Source organism: Dasypus novemcinctus, chromosome 2, assembly GCF_030445035.2.
Source record: "Dasypus novemcinctus isolate mDasNov1 chromosome 2, mDasNov1.1.hap2, whole genome shotgun sequence".
Classification (NCBI taxonomy): domain Eukaryota; kingdom Metazoa; phylum Chordata; class Mammalia; order Cingulata; family Dasypodidae; genus Dasypus; species Dasypus novemcinctus.
Window position 1 is genome coordinate 78,870,229 of NC_080674.1, and position 18,353 is coordinate 78,888,581.

At 35.0% G+C, this 18,353-nt stretch overlaps 1 protein-coding gene across 1 annotated transcript in view; it reads right to left on the reverse strand.

Annotated features, from left to right (window-relative positions):
• Window positions 1-435: 435 nt before the first annotated feature.
• Window positions 436-18,353, reverse strand: part of TBCA (tubulin folding cofactor A) — a 107,250-nt gene continuing 89,332 nt past the window's right edge. The window contains exons 2-4 of the mRNA XM_058275194.2: window positions 13,630-13,735; window positions 4,519-4,605; window positions 436-2,433 (exon numbers count right to left, since the gene is read on the reverse strand). Coding sequence (XP_058131177.1) covers window positions 2,353-2,433; window positions 4,519-4,605; window positions 13,630-13,735 — 274 coding nt within the window. The 3' untranslated portion in view covers window positions 436-2,352. The remainder of the gene's footprint in view (window positions 2,434-4,518; window positions 4,606-13,629; window positions 13,736-18,353) is intronic.

Sequence of the window (18,353 nt, forward strand, 5' to 3'; positions counted from 1 at the left end):
GGGCAGTGTTGTTTTTTTTCACAAGCCATTAGTAATGGAATCGACCAGCAGTCATGATCACTTAAAAAAATAAAATCAGAGGAACTGTACATAGTAAGGATACATATTGTTTTATATATTGATATATGAGTCCTGAGTCACAAGGGAAAACAGGTTTCTTATTGTGACATGTGGTCAAAGCAGTTTGAAAAGCACTATATTGCATTTGTTTATGATATGACAGCATCCTTCTTATTAGCATTCTTTTACTCACCTGAGGTTTGAGATACTTGGTTTTCATTCATCCTACAAATGCTTACTGAGCAACTACTAAGTTGATTTTGGGTCAGGTGCTGGTGCAGGGAGAAAAAGGCAAATTTACTTGTAGGAATTTCTACCTATTGCTGTACAGATGTACGATTTTAAATAAAAGCTTAAAAATAAGTTAATACTGAATTTGATTACAACTGCTGTGAGTTTAATGTGGCTCTCAGTCATGAAAATACAGTAGGAATGTGTTAATAATTTCAAGAAATAAAGCTTTTTTGCTACTTATTATCAACACCTAGGGAGGGATACAGTATAAAATCCATAGTTGAGATAGGAATTTTCTAAAGATACAGTTCTTTTCATCTACCTTGCTGACTTCTTTCCTAGGTTTCTTGGCAAGAAAATTATTTTCAACAGTTGAGATTCAGGTCTTGGTTGCAAAATTCCCACTTCAGTTTTACTTTTCTCTGGGGGGACAAATACATTTTTATTTTGATATTCTGTTGTCTTCAAGCTTTAATTGGTAAGGAAACCACTTGCCATGAATATATAGGTATTTATTTATTAGAAAGAAGTTTGAAATGAAATAGTGGTTTGCAGTTTTTAAAAAATAGTAAAATACTTTCTTTGAATTAAATCCTATTTGGAAAACAAATATACAAAAAAGAAAAAGCCAAGCTATTCTGGTGCTTGATACCAACAACAGATTAATCTAGTTTCAATTTTCCTGGTACTCAAAATTTCCAAATCTTGACACCTTAGTGTCAAATTTCACTCTGTAATTATAGTTAATTTTTATTTCCTCAACTCAAGTACTTTTAAAATGGCATGCAATATATTTTGAGGTGACACTCCAATTTATAAATGATTCTGGTGTATGTTATTTGCTGATGAAATAATTTTTTGCATGTATGAAGATTTTATTTTGTAAATATGACACGTTCTGTGATTTATAACACCAGAATAGCCTTTAGAAATAACATTAGGAAAACATATTATTTATCTCTTTTCTGACTTTTTTGGACCAATCCAATAATACATGTTATGGCTTCTCGAGATCATTTGCAGCTTTCAAAATTGGGATGACTATACTACTACTATAAGTATTTTATAGCAACAAAAATTCAAGCTTCTTTTCCTTTTCCAAATATGACTTTTAAAAGTATAAATGCCAAAAATACTATTTTGGTTGATTAGATCACTGCTTATACTAAGCTGGTGATATAAGGCTGATACACATTTTCTAGAAATAGAAGAAAACTAAATGAGGTGTCATATATTTTTGGAAAATAAGCCTAAAATGATTAGGTGGTGAGTTTACAAAAGTACTGGGAAAATACTTTGTATGATACTCTTTTTCCAGTCAACCAAGATTATCAAGAGTTGGCGATGGCCAGGGGTATGCAGAAGATGCCTTGGGTATTCCCAACTCTGTGTTCAGTGACATCATGTTGGTATCTTGAAATTTGCCATGGTGGGAGTATTTATACCATAGAAATTGCCAAAGCTACAAATCAGAGGTTTCCCTACATTTCAAAGAGCCAGTTACACATTTTCCAGCATATCATTTAGCCATTATTCCTCTAAAATACAGTTCAATTCTCTATAGTTCATAAAGAAGTATCTTTCTTATCAGGAAGTTGTGCCTTATTCAGAAAAAACTGCAAAAAATTTTGGATTTTTATATAAAAAAATGGTATCCAATTTTTAAATGAAACTATGCTTATGAAGCAAAATACCTAGACTTCTGATAAATTTTAATTCCCTGTCAAAAATGTCTGTAATTGGGGAGCAGGTATAGCTCAGTAACTGAGCGCCTGCTTCCCATGTGCGAGGTCCTGGCTTCATTAACAGTACCTCCTTAAAAAAAAAAAGTCTGTAATTTAAAAATAAAAAGCTAAAAATTTTCTGTGAAGTATGAAATAAACAATTTTATCAGACGAACTCATTTATTTGACATGTTAAATTAGGCAAAGAAAAATATATGCAATGGCATAGAAACAATCATATTCTCATACTACTTGAACATGCACAGTGGTCAAAAGTAATAATTGTGGAATGCGTCCCAGGGTTTAATGTTAAAAACACCTGTATGGATAAATTTCAGGCTTCTAACTTCACTGAATCCAGTACTGAACGTGCTTCTTTATATTCCTCAGCTTCTTCCAAGTCTTTTTCACTGTCCTAAAATGAAATATAATAAAAAATTAGGTTTATTCCTCTCAAATTTCAGTACTTTACTCAAATGTTTAAAACTACCAATGTAAATAGCTCAAAAATGAAAAGAAAAAGGATCCCATGCCTCATCTGACTATACTATAATTCTACAGGTTTCTTACATTTCTGTGCCTTCTTCACAGGGAAGGAAAAAATGTTAATGTTTCTTAAACACAGTATGTTCTCATATAACAATTGAGTAACATGGCGATTCTAAAGCAGTCAGCATTAAATAAATATCTCAGAAAAAGACAAATGATTTTCATTTTGTCAATGCAATATCACCATATAAAAGGGATTATTACTGATAATGACTTGAAAGTAAAAAATGACTATTTACTAACATTTTGCATATTTTATAACATTAAGGCCAAAATAATCTTCTTCCAACTACTCCCAATGTCAAAGAAGGCTACTATGTCACACCAGAGTTAAGTTTATGAATTAGAAGGGTGAACTGTCTGCCTGTTAATAAATATTACATACCCTACCACAAGAAACAATACTAACCATCTTTGGTTTACTGATTTTTAAAGATTGAGTTTTTCCATGATGCCGATACAAAGGAAACTAAATAAACTGTAATGGTATAAAAAATTATTGTGCTTAGCAAATTTTGTTCGATTTTTAAATAAAGCTACAGTCAGCAAATCATGTCAGTGCAATAAAAGACAGATCTATATAAACAGTTACAGAGCAGAGGGAATAAAGTTTAAGAGAGAGGTTGTATGTTTAATATGAAAATTTAAAGTAAAATGGCCAAGAATTTGCTAAACCCAGACTATACAGATAAGAATTTCATAAACCTCTACATTACACCTAAACACATCTCTGTTCTCTTATCAATAAAATATAAGCTCTTTGAGGGTAGAAATACTGTTTAATACATTCTCATATGCAAATATATTATCACCAAAGACAATATTATTCAAATATTTTCTATTCCTTTCTCAGTTACTAAATGCATGAGAGCATAAAAGCATTTAAACTGGCAAGAAATTCAAATGGTGCTTTGTCTTAAGTAATATTTTAACAGTAATTATTTGCTGCTTTGTTTATCTTTAATTTTAAAACCAAAGCTACTTTTTTGGTTGTCAAGGAGAGTTATCTGCCTTTAAAAGGATTCTAAAAAATAGAGTTCTGTGTCAAAATTACTGTAAAATGTAAACATTTCTTTTTACAGACTGAATACTAATGTTATCTTGGTGAGAAACCAAATTTCATCTCTTTCTAAGAATATGTAAGATTATATAGAAAAAGCCACATTATTTTTGTTATATAGGGGATAGCTATAAGGAAAACAACTCTGTAGCTAATTATTGCTAAAGTTCCAAAAATAGAAGCATAAAGTAAGATTAGTGAAGGAAATATCAGAAATCATCATATTATCAAACAGCAATTATCAATTGCCTCATGTGTATGGTACAATGCTTTTATATCTAATTATTAAGAAAGAAATGATGACTTTTAATTATTCTTAGAATCATTCATAAAATAATTATGTCACTGTATCACAAGACATTTATACCAATAGGTATGATATCATACTTTATAACCCAGCTCATAGTTAATAGAGGGGACTTTCTATGTAGCAGTTTTTTTTTTCTTTCCCTCAAATTAATTTAGGTTTAAATATGAAAAAAATCTAGGTTCTTTTTAGAAGGGTCCAAATTCATTTGAAACATTTGGATCTTTTAAAAATTCAATCTACTCACTCTTAATGTGTCAAAAAAGATCTTTATGTATAAAAAACAAATAATTTAAGATATTGCTGGTCAATATTAATACCATGAATACCTAATACCATGATAATTAAAGTACATTTAAATTTAAAGAGAATGAGTATATGAGAAAACATTACTTTTACTGGCAGCGTAACTCAAAACATGATTTAAACTCCATTACTTATTTTAAAATATACTGGTATACAGGGTAACTAAATAAAAAATGTTACAACTAGTTTTTCTCAGTGTTGATTAAGTACTTAAAATTTTGGCCTTCCATGTATTAAACTCAAAAAATTTAAAAGGTAACCAAGAAATCTTTACTTACTAATAACTGCAGAAGATCAGTATATGCTGCTTCCAACCTACGCTGGCAATCTGGGATCATCATACGGGACTCTTGTAGAATCTCTGCCTGTAACAGGAATAGTGTGTGAGACATGCAGAGATAGTAGTAGAACTTATGCACGTTTAGCTCACACTTCTGTATCTAAAATGATTTAGAGGAATCAGTAAAAAAAAAAAACACAGTTAAAATATCAATGCTAAGTAGTTCAACATTTTAATTTAAATTATGTGTATTAGAGATTGGAAAGAATGACTCATACTGTAAAATCTAAAAAGTACAAGTTTAAGAATTAAACCTTTTTGGTGATCACCTTTTCATGTTAAGTGAAAATTAACTGGAAAAGTTTTCCATAGAGCATTTATTTTAAAAGGCTATTTAAAATAAATGAAGGCACCTGCTGTCACAAAGCACCTTTATCCAAAATGGGATCAGCTGGTTATAGAAGTATCTCCTGCATCCTTTGAGTAATAAAAAAAAAAAAGTGTTCAGATAATATCACATGGAGATAATTACTGCATGAAAAAAGTTATTGAATTATTGATCACATTGTGCGCACACTGCAGGAGGTACTCACTGAAAGACAGAAGTAAAGAAAAATGAAAAGCAAAGACCAGCAGGTTCATATTTTTGATGCTTATCATGCATAAAAAGTTATTACTTTTCCTTGTGCTTCATTTTAGGAGAGAGATTATTCTCCCCATGCAGTATAAGCCAAATTACTAACCTGGCACCCGTATGAATCGGAACATTTTGCCTATTCCTCCGGAAGATGGACACTACAGAATTAAATTCAGGAGTATTTATCCTGGAAGGTATTTATGGACTTAAAATCCATCATTCAAAACTGAATTGTAACATATCAAATCATGAAAGAAAAAAGTGAAATCAATGAATGGAATACCTAATCAAAAAGAAGATAAATAAGTTAGTGTCGGCAGCGGACTTGGCCCAGTGGTTAGGGCATCCGTCTACCACATGGGAGATCCACAGTTCAAACCCAGGGCCTCCTTGACCTGTGTGGAGCTGGCCCATGTGCAGTGCTGATGCGCGCAAGGAGTACCCTGCCACACAGGGGTGTCCCCTGCAACGAGTGCCCTGCCACACAGGGGTGTCCCCCACATAGGGGAGCCCCACGCGCAAGCAGCACGCCCCAGAAGGAGAGCCGCCCGACGTGAAAGAAAGTGCAGCCTGCCTAGGAATGGTGCCACACACACGGAGAGCTGACACAAGATGATGCAATGAAAAAGCAGCACAGATTCCTGTGCCGCTGACATCAACAGAAGCGGACAAAGAAGACACAGCAAATAGACACAGAGAACAGACAACCGGGGTGGGGGGAAGGGGAGAGAAATAAATAAATAAACAAATCTTAAAAAAAAAAGTTAGTGTCAGATACTGGACTTAAAGTCTTTTCTTTGGTAGTACGAAGCTTTATTTCCTTAAACCATTCTCAGAAAGAGACATCACTGAAAGAGATCATTTAAAATGTACTTCTAAAAAAATAATGTTTGATCAAATATCTTGATCAAATGGGTACAAAATCTGAACTTTTGTTAAGAAGTTTTGTTATCTACCTAATATAAAATTAAATAAAAATAAAAGGTAGAATTTAATCGTAATCATACTGAATTATAATAGAAACTTTTGGTAAGTCCCAGTATCTTCCCTTCTCCAATAGTTTTGTCATAGCACATACTGCAAACAAAATCACAATTATAATATACAAGGATACTCTCTTATCCACATCTATTTTCTTAGGTGAAAGTGTAGCACTGAACTTATAACTCTTTTACTAATGAGGTAAAGGTTGAAAATTTCAAACACAGGATCATGACTTTATTTCATAGCTTATCATACTCGCCTAGATATTTAACCAAAGCCACTAAATTATTTTCTGCATCTTGTTAGTCTGAATACATGTGAAAAAATCATTTATAGGAATATTTCATATTAGCAAATAATTCACATTACCTCTGTTTAGAATAACTTACAGGAATTAAATAAGATGAAATGAATATAAGGAATTAGGTCAAAGATATCATAATCCAAAATGTTAATTTTTAAAGATTTTTTGGAAAGCTTTATTTTATTATTATTAAAATTAAACTATGCTGTCCAAAATAACTACTATCCATTATTACAGAGCAAGAATCCTCAATTAGTATATCAAAACAGGTCCCTGACTTAAGCAGGGCCAAAGCAGGGCCCAATTCATTCAATAAACTTACTATATGATAGCAAGCAATACGTATAGGGGATACAAAGATGAAAAAGAAGGTACAGTTCTTTAGGCCACTGTAGGAGCATAAACATGAAGATATACATTTGACATTGCTTGAGGAAGATGATGCCATAGGGAGCAAAAGGCATACAGTGAAAACTATGATTTAGAATTTATAAACTATACTTCCACCAAAGTCATAAATCATATACTATGCCTTGTCACAATGAATTACAGCTGTCAGGAATAATTTAAAAAGATAGTATATATGAAGGTGTGATAATGTAGTAAAGAAACTCCTAAAAATACTTTAACTTAACCAAATGAGTATTATCTTTCAAAGTGTTTCCCTTGGGAGATAGTTATTCAAATGCATGGTGCTTCTGCTCAAAATATCTGAACAAACTGCCAGTTTATTCTAATGTTAGCTATAATAAGACTAGGCTGTTAAGGCAGGATCTTGGCACACACTGGAAATTACAAGGTTAGGGGAACACAAAAGGATGTAGTCCTATTGATGACTAATTGTTTTTAAGACAAGTTATTTTTTGGGGTAGTTATTCAGGTAAAATGGAAGTTGGGGAGACATAGCAAGGCTAGGTTTTAACAATGAAGAAACTCCTGAACCTAAAATATAATCCATTTTATTTGTAGTCAAACATATACATTGGAAAGGAGAAGCCCTAATTGGTCCAGATTATTTACCTGGGGCTGGCTATACCTATAGCTGTAACAATCTAATATTGGATACTGGTTGCATGCAGAACCAGTAGCAAAAACAGCATTAGTTTGCTAGCCTGAGCTCTAAAATAATCCAGAGATTACTGGTACAGTGGTCAAATCTTTCTTTTTACTTAGTTGTTTAATGTTAATATGCTACACATGTCAAAACATACATTTGACTTGTGTCTTGTGGTGACTGCTGAATGGTTAAGTTTGTACAAAGCATCCAATGATTCACAAATAATCTGGGCCTTTAAGCCCTAACATACAAATAATTACTTTAAATGTAAATGGTCTAAATACACCAGTTAAAAGACTAAGATTCACAGAGTGAATTACAAAACATGACACAACTTTAAGCTGTCTACAAAAAATTCACATTAAACATAATGACATAGGTAGATTGAAAGTAAAAGGATGGAAAAAGAGATAATACGCAGGCATTACTTTTTGCAAAGAGCAAGAGTGGTTGTACTAATACTGGATACAATCGACTTCAAAGCAAAAAAAAAATTAGGGATAAAGGGGGACATTAAATAATGATAAAAGATCAACTCATAAATAACATATAGCAATCCTGAATGTACATGGAAAACAACAGAGTTTCAAAATAACATGAAACAAAAACTCATAGAACTGATTGGAGAAATAAACAAATCCCACAAGTAAAGTAGGGAACTTTAACACCCCACTCTCGGCAACTAATAGAAGTACTAGATAGAAAATCAGCAAAGATATAAAAGAAAACTACCACCATCAACCAAAAAAATCTAGTTGTCAATTATAGAACATTCTACCAAACAACAGGAAAATACACATACTTTTCAAGTGCCCACTGAATATTCACTAAGATAGACCATATCCTGGCCCAAACAACAGCACAACAAAGAAAAAAGTCCTCAATAAATTTAAAAGAACTGAAATAAATAGTATCTTTCTGATGATAATGAAGTCAAGTTAGAAATCAGTAAGAGGAAAACAGGAGGGAAATCCTAAAATATCTGGAAATTACAACATACTTCTAAATAACTCATGGGTCAATGAGGATGTCCCAAAGGGAAAAAATAGATAAACTACATGAAAATGAAAATTTAATATCAAATTTTATGGGGTGCAAGTAAAGCAGTACTAAGAAGGAAATTTAGAGCACTAAATGCTTACATTAGAAAAGGGAGCAGATGAAGATGGCATTTAATTCAGAAGAAGAGAAAATCCAGGCAGAAGTATAGAGGACCCACAGAATGTAGCACATGGCATCCTTGACATTTTCTATAAGAGGCACAGCATATGTTAAAAAACGATTATGAACCTTAGAGTCATAGGCAATAAGGAATAGAGTAGTGCTTCTGGCAATGCAACTCCCAACGTATATATAAAAACAGTAATTAGTGACAACATAGCTAAACTGAGGAAAAGAAATCAAGAAAGGCATGTAGGTTGGGCTAAGCACAAGTTCCTAGGAGACACTGAAACAAAACTGCAATTGATAACTTTATATACTGTAGGCTGACTATGGTTATATAATTAGAAACAGGATGGTATTTTTGAATAAGTACTAGGTTAACTATGAATCTAAGAAATCATGTTTATGAACCACAACCACTGTAATAAAAGAGAATTTTAACATGACAATATAGAAAGGACTTTTGAACAAAAATTTTTCCCTTTTATTTCTGGTACAGGTAGTTAATGGTATAACCAGTATGTGGCTAATATTCTTATCTATTAGAAAACAAGGTTCAATATAATGAGTTAATCCTGGCTATAAAGCAGTTATATTATTGAAAGATGATCAATATACAAATATAAATGAAAGAGAACAGGTTCTATGATAATCTGAGACACTGTATATTTTATTTAGAAAGGGAACACATTTATTCCTCCTAGTCTAACAAAGGATTATTTTTTCATACATTATTGGTGATGAAAAGAGAGGAAAGAAAAAATTAAATGAGGTTGCTAGTACCACATTTCTGTGGTACCACAGAAAATAAGCCTATGGGGTCCCAGAAAGACTTCAATTAAATAAAGTTTTATACTACATCATGTTTCCCACCAGGTGTGGGAAAACAATAGAAGACAATAAATTGAGAGAAGTACAGAAGTGAAAATATTTATTGAAGTATATATATTAAATAAAAGCATCGACTTTTAAAAAATCATAGTTATATTCCATATGTTTAATTCTTACGAAGAACAGTTTAGAAAACTCAGACTATATGTACACATCTGTTTACAAATTCTCCCCCAATTTATTAATATCTGACTCAAAATGTTCTTTACATACACCACACAAAAGATAAGGCAGGCTCTCCTGAAGCTCAAGAAAATAAGGTTCTCTTCCTGTATAGCCAGAGAAAGAGGATGTTTCAGATGCTACTGCATTCCTTCTGCACGCCTACTGAAAGCAACTACCTACTGAAAATTTAGTTTGGGTTAAATGTGCATTATTACCATTTGCAACATAGTTTACATGGAGAAAACCACTGTGAATTCATAAAAGCAGCTTTAAAAAATAAGTTTTTGAGACATAGTTTATATAAACTGGTTCATACACTTTTCTCTAGTGTCTTCTGGATTTTATTCTAAGTGCACTGGATATTGGATTTCAGGTAGAGGAGCATACACATTTTGATATAGGTTATACATTTTAAAGAGACCAATTTGACTGTTGTGTTGGGAAAGGGATGGATGGCAAGACTCAAGCATCAAGAAGGGGCTCACTAGGTGATGGATGATTCATCAAGAAGGATGGTATCTGGATGGGTGGAGGTAGTTCACTGTGATAGGGAAATGAGAACAGCTTTTATTTTTAAAGATTTATTTTTATTTATTTCTCTCCCCTCCCCCCGCCCACCCTCCCGTCCCAGTTGTCTGTTCTCTGTGTCCATTTGCTGCGTGTTCTTTTTGTCCACTTCTGTTGTTGTCAGCGGCACGGGAATCTGTTGTCTCTTTTTTGTTGCGTCATCTTGCTGCGTCAACTCTCCATGTGTGTGGTGCCATTCCTGGGCAGGCTGCACTTTCTTTCGCGCTGGGCGGCTCTCCTTACAGGGTGCACTCCTTGCGTGTGGGGCTCCCCTATGCGGGGGACACCCCTGCATGGCACAGCACTCCATGTGCACATCAGCACTGCACGTGGGCCAGCTCCACATGGGTCAAGGAGGCCCAGGGTTTGAACCATGGACCTCCCATGTGGTAGACGGACGCCCTAACCACTGGGCCAAGTCTGCTTCCCCTTTTTTTGTTTTTTTTGAGGGGGGTGGGTTACAGATTTATTTTGGACACCCAGAGGATATGTCACTAAGCAATTAGCTGAAAATATCTATCTGGAGAGATCAGGCCTAGACATGTAAATCTGGAAGTCACTGACCCTAGTATGAATGCCAAGTAAGTAGGAACTCCTCTTTTTTTTTCAATGCCATGCCTACATGCCTGGCATGCAGCAGGCATTCATTAAGAAAAAAATACCCATTAAATGAGTCAATGAGGGAAGGGGATGTGGCTCAACTGATAAGAGTGTCTGCCTACCATATGGAGGGTCCAGGGTTCAATACCCAGGGCCTCCTGACCGTGTGGTGAGCTGGCCCACGTGCAGTGCTGCCGCACACAAGGAGTGCGCCCCGCAAGGGGAGCTGCCCCATGTGAAAAACAGCACAGCCTGCCCAGGCCACACACACAGAGAGCTGACGCAGCAAGATGATGCAACAAAAAGAGACAGTTTCCCAGTGCCGCCTGACAATGCAAGCAGACGCAGCAGAACAAACAGCAAATGGACACAGAGCAAACAACAGGGGGAAGGGGAGAGAAATAAATAAAAATTAATCTTTAAAAAAATAAAAAATAAATTAGTGAATGAATGGGCAGAAGGATGGGATTAAAAGTTAAGGATGTTTAAGATTACTTAGAGAGGAATTGTTGATAGAACTCTTAAAAGTAAAAATAAATAATAAAAAAATAAAGTTTTGGAAAAGGAGACTGAGGAAAAATGGCAGTGACATGGGAGAAAAATCCAGAGGTTTTTCTGTCAAAGAGGTCATTAGAAGGGTGTGCTTCAAGGAGTAAGTGGTTACTGGTGTCTAATGCTGTTGATGCTACATAAGATGAGGACTAACAAGTGATGACCGATTTGCACACTGGTGTTCGTAGTGGCATTCACAATTGCTGAAAGATAGAAGCAACCCAAGTGTCCATCAACGAATGAATGGATAAACAAAATGTGGTGTGTATATGTACACATACCGACACAGACACACAGACACAAACACTGGAGGATTATTCAGTTGTAAAAAGGAATGAAGTACTGATCCATGTGACAACTTGGATGAACCTTGATGACACCATGTTGAGTGAAATAAGACAGAAAAGGACAAATATTGTATGATCTCCTGATATTAAATAATTAGAATAAGGAAACCCTAAAGAGAATCTAGAATACAGGTTATCAGGAGACAGGATGAAGACAGGGAATGGGAAATTAAGCCTTGAATTGTACAGAGTTCCTATTTGGAACAATGGAAATGCTTTGGTAATGGGATGGTGGTGATGGTGGCTTAACATTGTGAATATATACCTAACAGCACTAAAATATACATCTGAATGTGTTAAACTGGGAAATGTTAGGTTGTATATACAGTGATAAAATAAATTTTTAAAAATCCATGAAATTGTACAACACAATGAACTCTAAGTTAAACCATGGATTATTGTTTTTAGTACAGTTATAAAAATGCACTTTCATTAATTCTAACAGATACGCCACACCAGTATAGGTATTAATAAAAGGATGGTATATGGGAATCCTGTATTTTATATATGATTTTTCTGTAAGCCAACAATTTGTCTAATTAAGAAAGTTAAAATGAAGTGATATCGAATGTAGGGTTCACTGAGGACAATAACAAGGGCTAGGACACATAATCCAACTCTAAACAGGAGGTAAGGGAGGTAAGGTAGCATGAGTACACATGCAGATAGGATGGTAGACTTTGTGGTGAGAATATGAAGAAGTTCCCGATAGCCTCTATTTTCTTAAGGAATTATGAAGCAGGAGTATCAGTCAAGAGTGAATAGTCAATAAATAATGGGAATAAATATGGTATTCTGGGAACACAAAAGAGGTGCACCTAATTCAGTGTTGGGGGTGGGGGAAGAGGAGGAATGAAGGATGAAAAGGAATTAAGGAGAGAGTAGGTGGGAGGAGTAGGAAAAACATCCCAGACAGGTGCAGAATCTCAGAGGTAAAGGAGAAAAGGGAACTAAAAAGGCAGGAACCTAAGAGATCTAACATAGGGACTGCCTAGAGATGGCGTTAGAGAGATAAGGAGGTGCCCAAATCATGAAGGGCCTTGAATGCCACACTAAGGAAACTGAAACTCTTCCTGAGGACAATAAGATGATGCCATTGAAAAGTGAAATATATATTTTATTTCTTCATGTAAGCTTGGGGAAAATATTTGTGAACTGAAATATATAAACATACTTCAATATAAGATTAGACCATTCAAATATCTAATACTTAAAACTGGAGAGGCTGTAAAGTTTAATGGTTAAGAGTATACACTCTGGGGGGTGGATGGGGCTCAAGTAGTTGGGCACTCGCCTACCAAATGGGAGGTCCCAGGTTCGGTTCCCAGTGCCTCTTAAAAAAGAAAAGCAAGATAGTGAGCTGACGCAATGGGCTGGCACGGCAAGTTGATGCAAAAAATGACAAAATGAAGAATAACCACGAGGAAACGCAATGAGAGACACAACAAGCAGGAATAGAGGTGGCTCAAACCAGTGGACACCTCCTTCCCACATGGGAGGTCTGGGTTTGGTTCCCGGTGCCTCCTAAGAAGATAAGCACACAATGAACAGACAGAGAGAGTGCAAAACAGTTGGGGGGCAGTGAAGGAGAGGGGAAAAAAAAAAAAAAGAATATAGCCTCTGGAGCTAGAACACCTGTGTTCAAATTGTACCTATGCCGCTTAGCCGTTTTGTTACCTGGAGCAAGTTATTTAATTGTCTTTCAGTGACTTCAACTTTAAATAGAAATTTTAATAGTAAAAAAGGAAATAAGAGTACTATCTCAGAAGGCTGATATAGAAACTGCTTTAGTTAATATGATACTCTGTAAATGTTAACTATTATTTAAGATATAATTTTACCTGTTTTTTAATGGCGTAATTTTCACCATCTTCAGCTCTCATTTTTTCAACTTTTTCTTCTTGTTGTTTAGCTTCTTTTTCATACATCACTTTTTCTTTGATCAATCTGTAAGTAAACCAAAAACGTTTCAGAGAATTACCTTTCTTTTAGTGAATAAATCACAAGAAATCATGTAAATATAAAACATACTTAGCATATCAAAGTAGATATATTGGGGGGTGGGGAGCAGAAAAAAGTTTTAACCACAGATGTATGATCCTCATTCCCTAATACAGGGGTGCTTAACCTTTTTTGTTCCACAGACCCCTTTGCCAGTGAGGTGAAAATGACAGACCCCTTACTAAGTTCACACTATACTGTGCATTATTTAATAAATATATCACACCTGCACCAACACATCCTCACAAGAATATTGTTAGTATGAATTTCAATTGAAGCCCACAAACCCTTTGTTAAGAACCTCTACCTTCATTTTTTTAATGGCCTAAGCACATATAATCTTAAGCATGAAACTGTTAATTTTTAAACATTTGTTCTATTGTAACAATTACATTTACAAGGTAAAAATAATACTCAAAATGACTATGTGCTAATATTTGCTTGCTTTTTAAAGATATAAATCTTTCCAAAAATTTAAACATGTACTTGAAACAACATAACGGTAAAAGATCAACTTGGGGGGTGGGAATCAGTATACTAGATGCCAAATCCAAAACAAAGATTATTTTCAACAAAGTATTTATTGTGCACTTAATTTTATGCCAGACCTTCTTTGTGCTAGGAACTAAGATTGATTAATTAAACATGATTCTCACACACTAGTAAACAGACACATAAATGATTCTTTATTTACTAAAGCCAGAAAAGGTGTTGATACAGAGTAGATCAGGAAGATTTTTAATAACAAGGAATAAAACAATACAGAGTTTTACTGACCATTCTTTAGATAGCCAAAAATTCAATTAACCATAACTCAATCTTCCTTAGTTCTGGTTAATCAAACTTATATTATAAAAGAAAAGTGTAGTCTAAGAAAACATTAGCATTATCGCAAGAACAGAAACAAATGCTTTTATTGTTGATATATATGGAAAGGAGCCTTCTCCATCAAAAATTCCAGACCCATGTTGCAAGGATAAAACTAAAACAAACAAAAACCCCGAAACAGTATTTGAGTGTGGATTTTGCCCAATTATTTGGAATGAACATTTGTTAAGTGTATTATATAAAATGATTCATTTCCTATTCTAATAGGACTTAATATTTTAAGTTCACAAATCTAAAAAAAAAAGCCTTTGTCAATAGTTCCCCAAAGAATTTTAAGTTAGATTTTAAGCCTGGATTGAAATCACTCCATAAACTACATACTAAATACTAATACACTTCATTATTCCAGTTTGGAACTTTGAGGTGTACTAGCAAGGCACATCTTGTCCCTCATGAGCTTGTCTTAATTATGTAGCTGGAAGGAAATACAACAAAATGTTAACAATACATATAGTAGAATATTAGGTGACCTTTATATACTCATCCTGAAAAATCTCCAAATAAGAAAAGACAAAGTAGAAAATAGGGCACAAATTTTATGTTGCTGTATACAACAAAGGATATCCAAAAAAACAAATAAAAAAGAATACCCAAGAAAACAATATTTATGGTTACCTGAGGAGGAAAACCCTAATGGTATGGGAGAAGAGATGTCAGTTGGGAACTATATAGGGAGGCTTTTAGTTTATGTCTTTCAATAAAGTTTGAGGGTTTTCCTCCTCTCATGCTTAAGTATTATTTTTATTAAAAAGAGAGATGCTATGTTTATGTCTGAGAGGCACAATTTTGAATTATTTTGAAGTTTGCTAATTAGTCCTTTGTATTTTCTAAATTTCCTGGAATAAAGCCAGTTTCAATTATAAAGACACCAAGGGAAGCAGAAGGGGCTCAAGCGATTGAGCTCCTGCCTACCACACGGGAGGTCTGTCATTCAGTTCCTGGTGCCTCCTAAAGAAGGCAGTGAGCTGGTACGATGGGCAGGCATGGCAAGCTGACACAAGATGACACAACAACAGACACAAGAAGAAAAACATTATGAGACACAACAAATGCAGAAGTGGAGGTTTCTGATAAGACGAGCAAAACGGCGAGCTGATGCTACCAGCAGGTGTGGCAAACGATGCAAAAGATGATGCAACAAGAGATACAAGAAGGAAAAAAACACAAAACATAATGAAAGACACAACAAAGCAGGAACGGAGGTGGCTCAAGCAATTAGATGCCTCCCTCCCATACCAGAGGTGCCAGGTTCAGTTTCTGGTGCCTCCTAAGGAAACAAGGAAGACAAAAAGACATAGCAAGTGCAAACAACGAGGTGGTGGGTAGAAATAAATAAAAATCTTAAAAAAAAGACCAAAATGTACCTAACAGTTGTAAACCTTTAAGCATTGCTCTCCTTTGCAAGTTCTTTTTTTTTTTTTAATTTCTCTCCCCCCACCCCCCGCCGCAGTTGTCTGCTCTCTGTGTCCATTCACTGTGTGTTCTTCTGTGACCACTTCTATCCTTATCAGTAGCACCGGGAATCTGTATTTCTTTTTGTTGCGTCATCTTGTTGTGTCAGCTCTCCATGTGTGCGGCGCCATTCTAGGGCAGGCTGCACTTCCTTTCACGCTGGGCGGCTCTCCTTACAGAGCGCACTTCTTGCGCGTGGGGCTCTCATACACAGGGGACACTCCTGCGTGGCGTGGCACTCCATGCGTATCAGCACTGCGTGTGGGCCAACTCCACGTGGGTCAAGGAGGCCTGAGGTTTGAACAGCAGACCTCCCATGTGGTAGGCAGACGCCCTATCCATTGGGCCAAGTCTACTTCCCTTCTTTGCAAGTTCTGTAACTGCTATTAATTAAAATAACAAGTACAAATATAAAGTCATAATTTATTATATTTAAGGCATAATTATATTTATTAATTTACTATATTTAAGGGCATAATGGAAATATTTTCCATTAGTTTCACAGACCCACACCTATGTAGAAACAACAAAGCAACTTCAAAATTTTGTTACTTTTAATAGTTAGGAAATATATTAGAGGAAAATAAAGAAATAAGTAAGAGCAGTAGAAAAGGATAGCCATAAGGAGAAATAAAAAGAAATGAAAACCATGAGGGTAGTAAAATTAAGTGCTAACCCAAGATTATACATATGCAGTCTGGTGTTTTCCAAACTATTCAATGGTACACTAGTAGTCAAAAAAGCTTAAGAAACATTGCTTGCCAAATCTTAAAAGATTTAAGATATCTGCATATTAGAAGGTCCTGAGAAGTTTTGTAGAAAGGAAATCTGTTTAACTTTGTTAAACTGTTAAATAAAGAAACTTTTTTGAGGCAGAAGAAAACTTACTCCTCTCCTCATTTTTCAGAACAGATGTCTCTCCACATACATTTGAGAAGTGCATTGCAGGTATCTGTAAACTTTTTCACAAATTTGTACAAACACATTAGACATACTGCTCACAAGACTCCTCCCACCACAGCTCCGTTGTCTGTCTGCTCATTGTCTCTGCTCATCTTCTTTAGGAGGCACCAGTATCTAAACCTGTGACCTCTCATGTGGCAGGTGGTTGCCCAATCACTTGAGCTATATACACTCCCTGCTCATTGTGTCTGTTCATTTTATCAGGTCGTCTTCTTTAGGAGTACCAGGAACCAAAGCTGGAACTTTCCATGGGGGAAGGAGGTGCCCAACTGCTTGAGCCACATCTCCTGTTTATAAGTCTTTTTCATTTTTCAGTCTTTTTCCCCCCTCCACCGCCCATGCCCTACTTTCTTTGCTGTGTGTCTGTTTGCTCTGTGATGTTCTGTATCTATTTCTCTCTCTTTTTGTCTTCTCATCTTTCTCCTCTAGGATTCTCTTCTGTTGTGTCATCATCTTGCTGTGTGACTCACTTGTGTGGCCACTGGCTCACCATGCGGGCACTCAGCTCACCATGTGGGGACTGGCTTACCGCACAGGCATGCTTTCTCTTCTTCTTTTTCACCAGGAGGTCCCAGGGATTGAATCTGGACCCTCCTATACGGTAGACGGAGGCATTATCACTTGAGTCACATCTACTTCCCTCATAAGACTTTAACAGGATAAAAGTTTTGGGTAATGGAAGAATTTAGAGGGAGCTTGGGCTACACAAAGTTTTAGCTTAGATCGTTACCTTGACTTTGCAGTTTCTTTTGTTATAAGTAAAATTTTCAGTTACAACCAAACATGTATTTACAGTCATAGAATAACTCTAATAGTCCAATTTCAAGCCATGCTAAGCATACAAATGACAAGCCAATAAAATTAATGACTTCATTAATGACTGTTAAGAAACTGCAGTGGACTAATATTTTTAATTAAAAAATTTTTATTACGGAAAATTTTTCCAACAAAAAATATGTATAAAAAATAGCATTTTGAATCCCAAGTACCCATCACACAGCTTTAACAATTATTAATATTTTGGCAGTCTTGTTTCATTTCTCTCCTGTCAACTATTTTTAGAATTCCCAGATATTTAAATTTAGAGTTTTGAGGTTAAAAAATTTATGCCTCACAATAAAAAGGAACAAAGTACTGATACATGCTACAATGTAGATGTACCGTGAAACCACTATGCTAAGTGAAAGAAGCCTGACACAAAAGGTCACATATTTATATAATTATATTAATAAAAAATATCCAGAATAGGTACATTGATTGA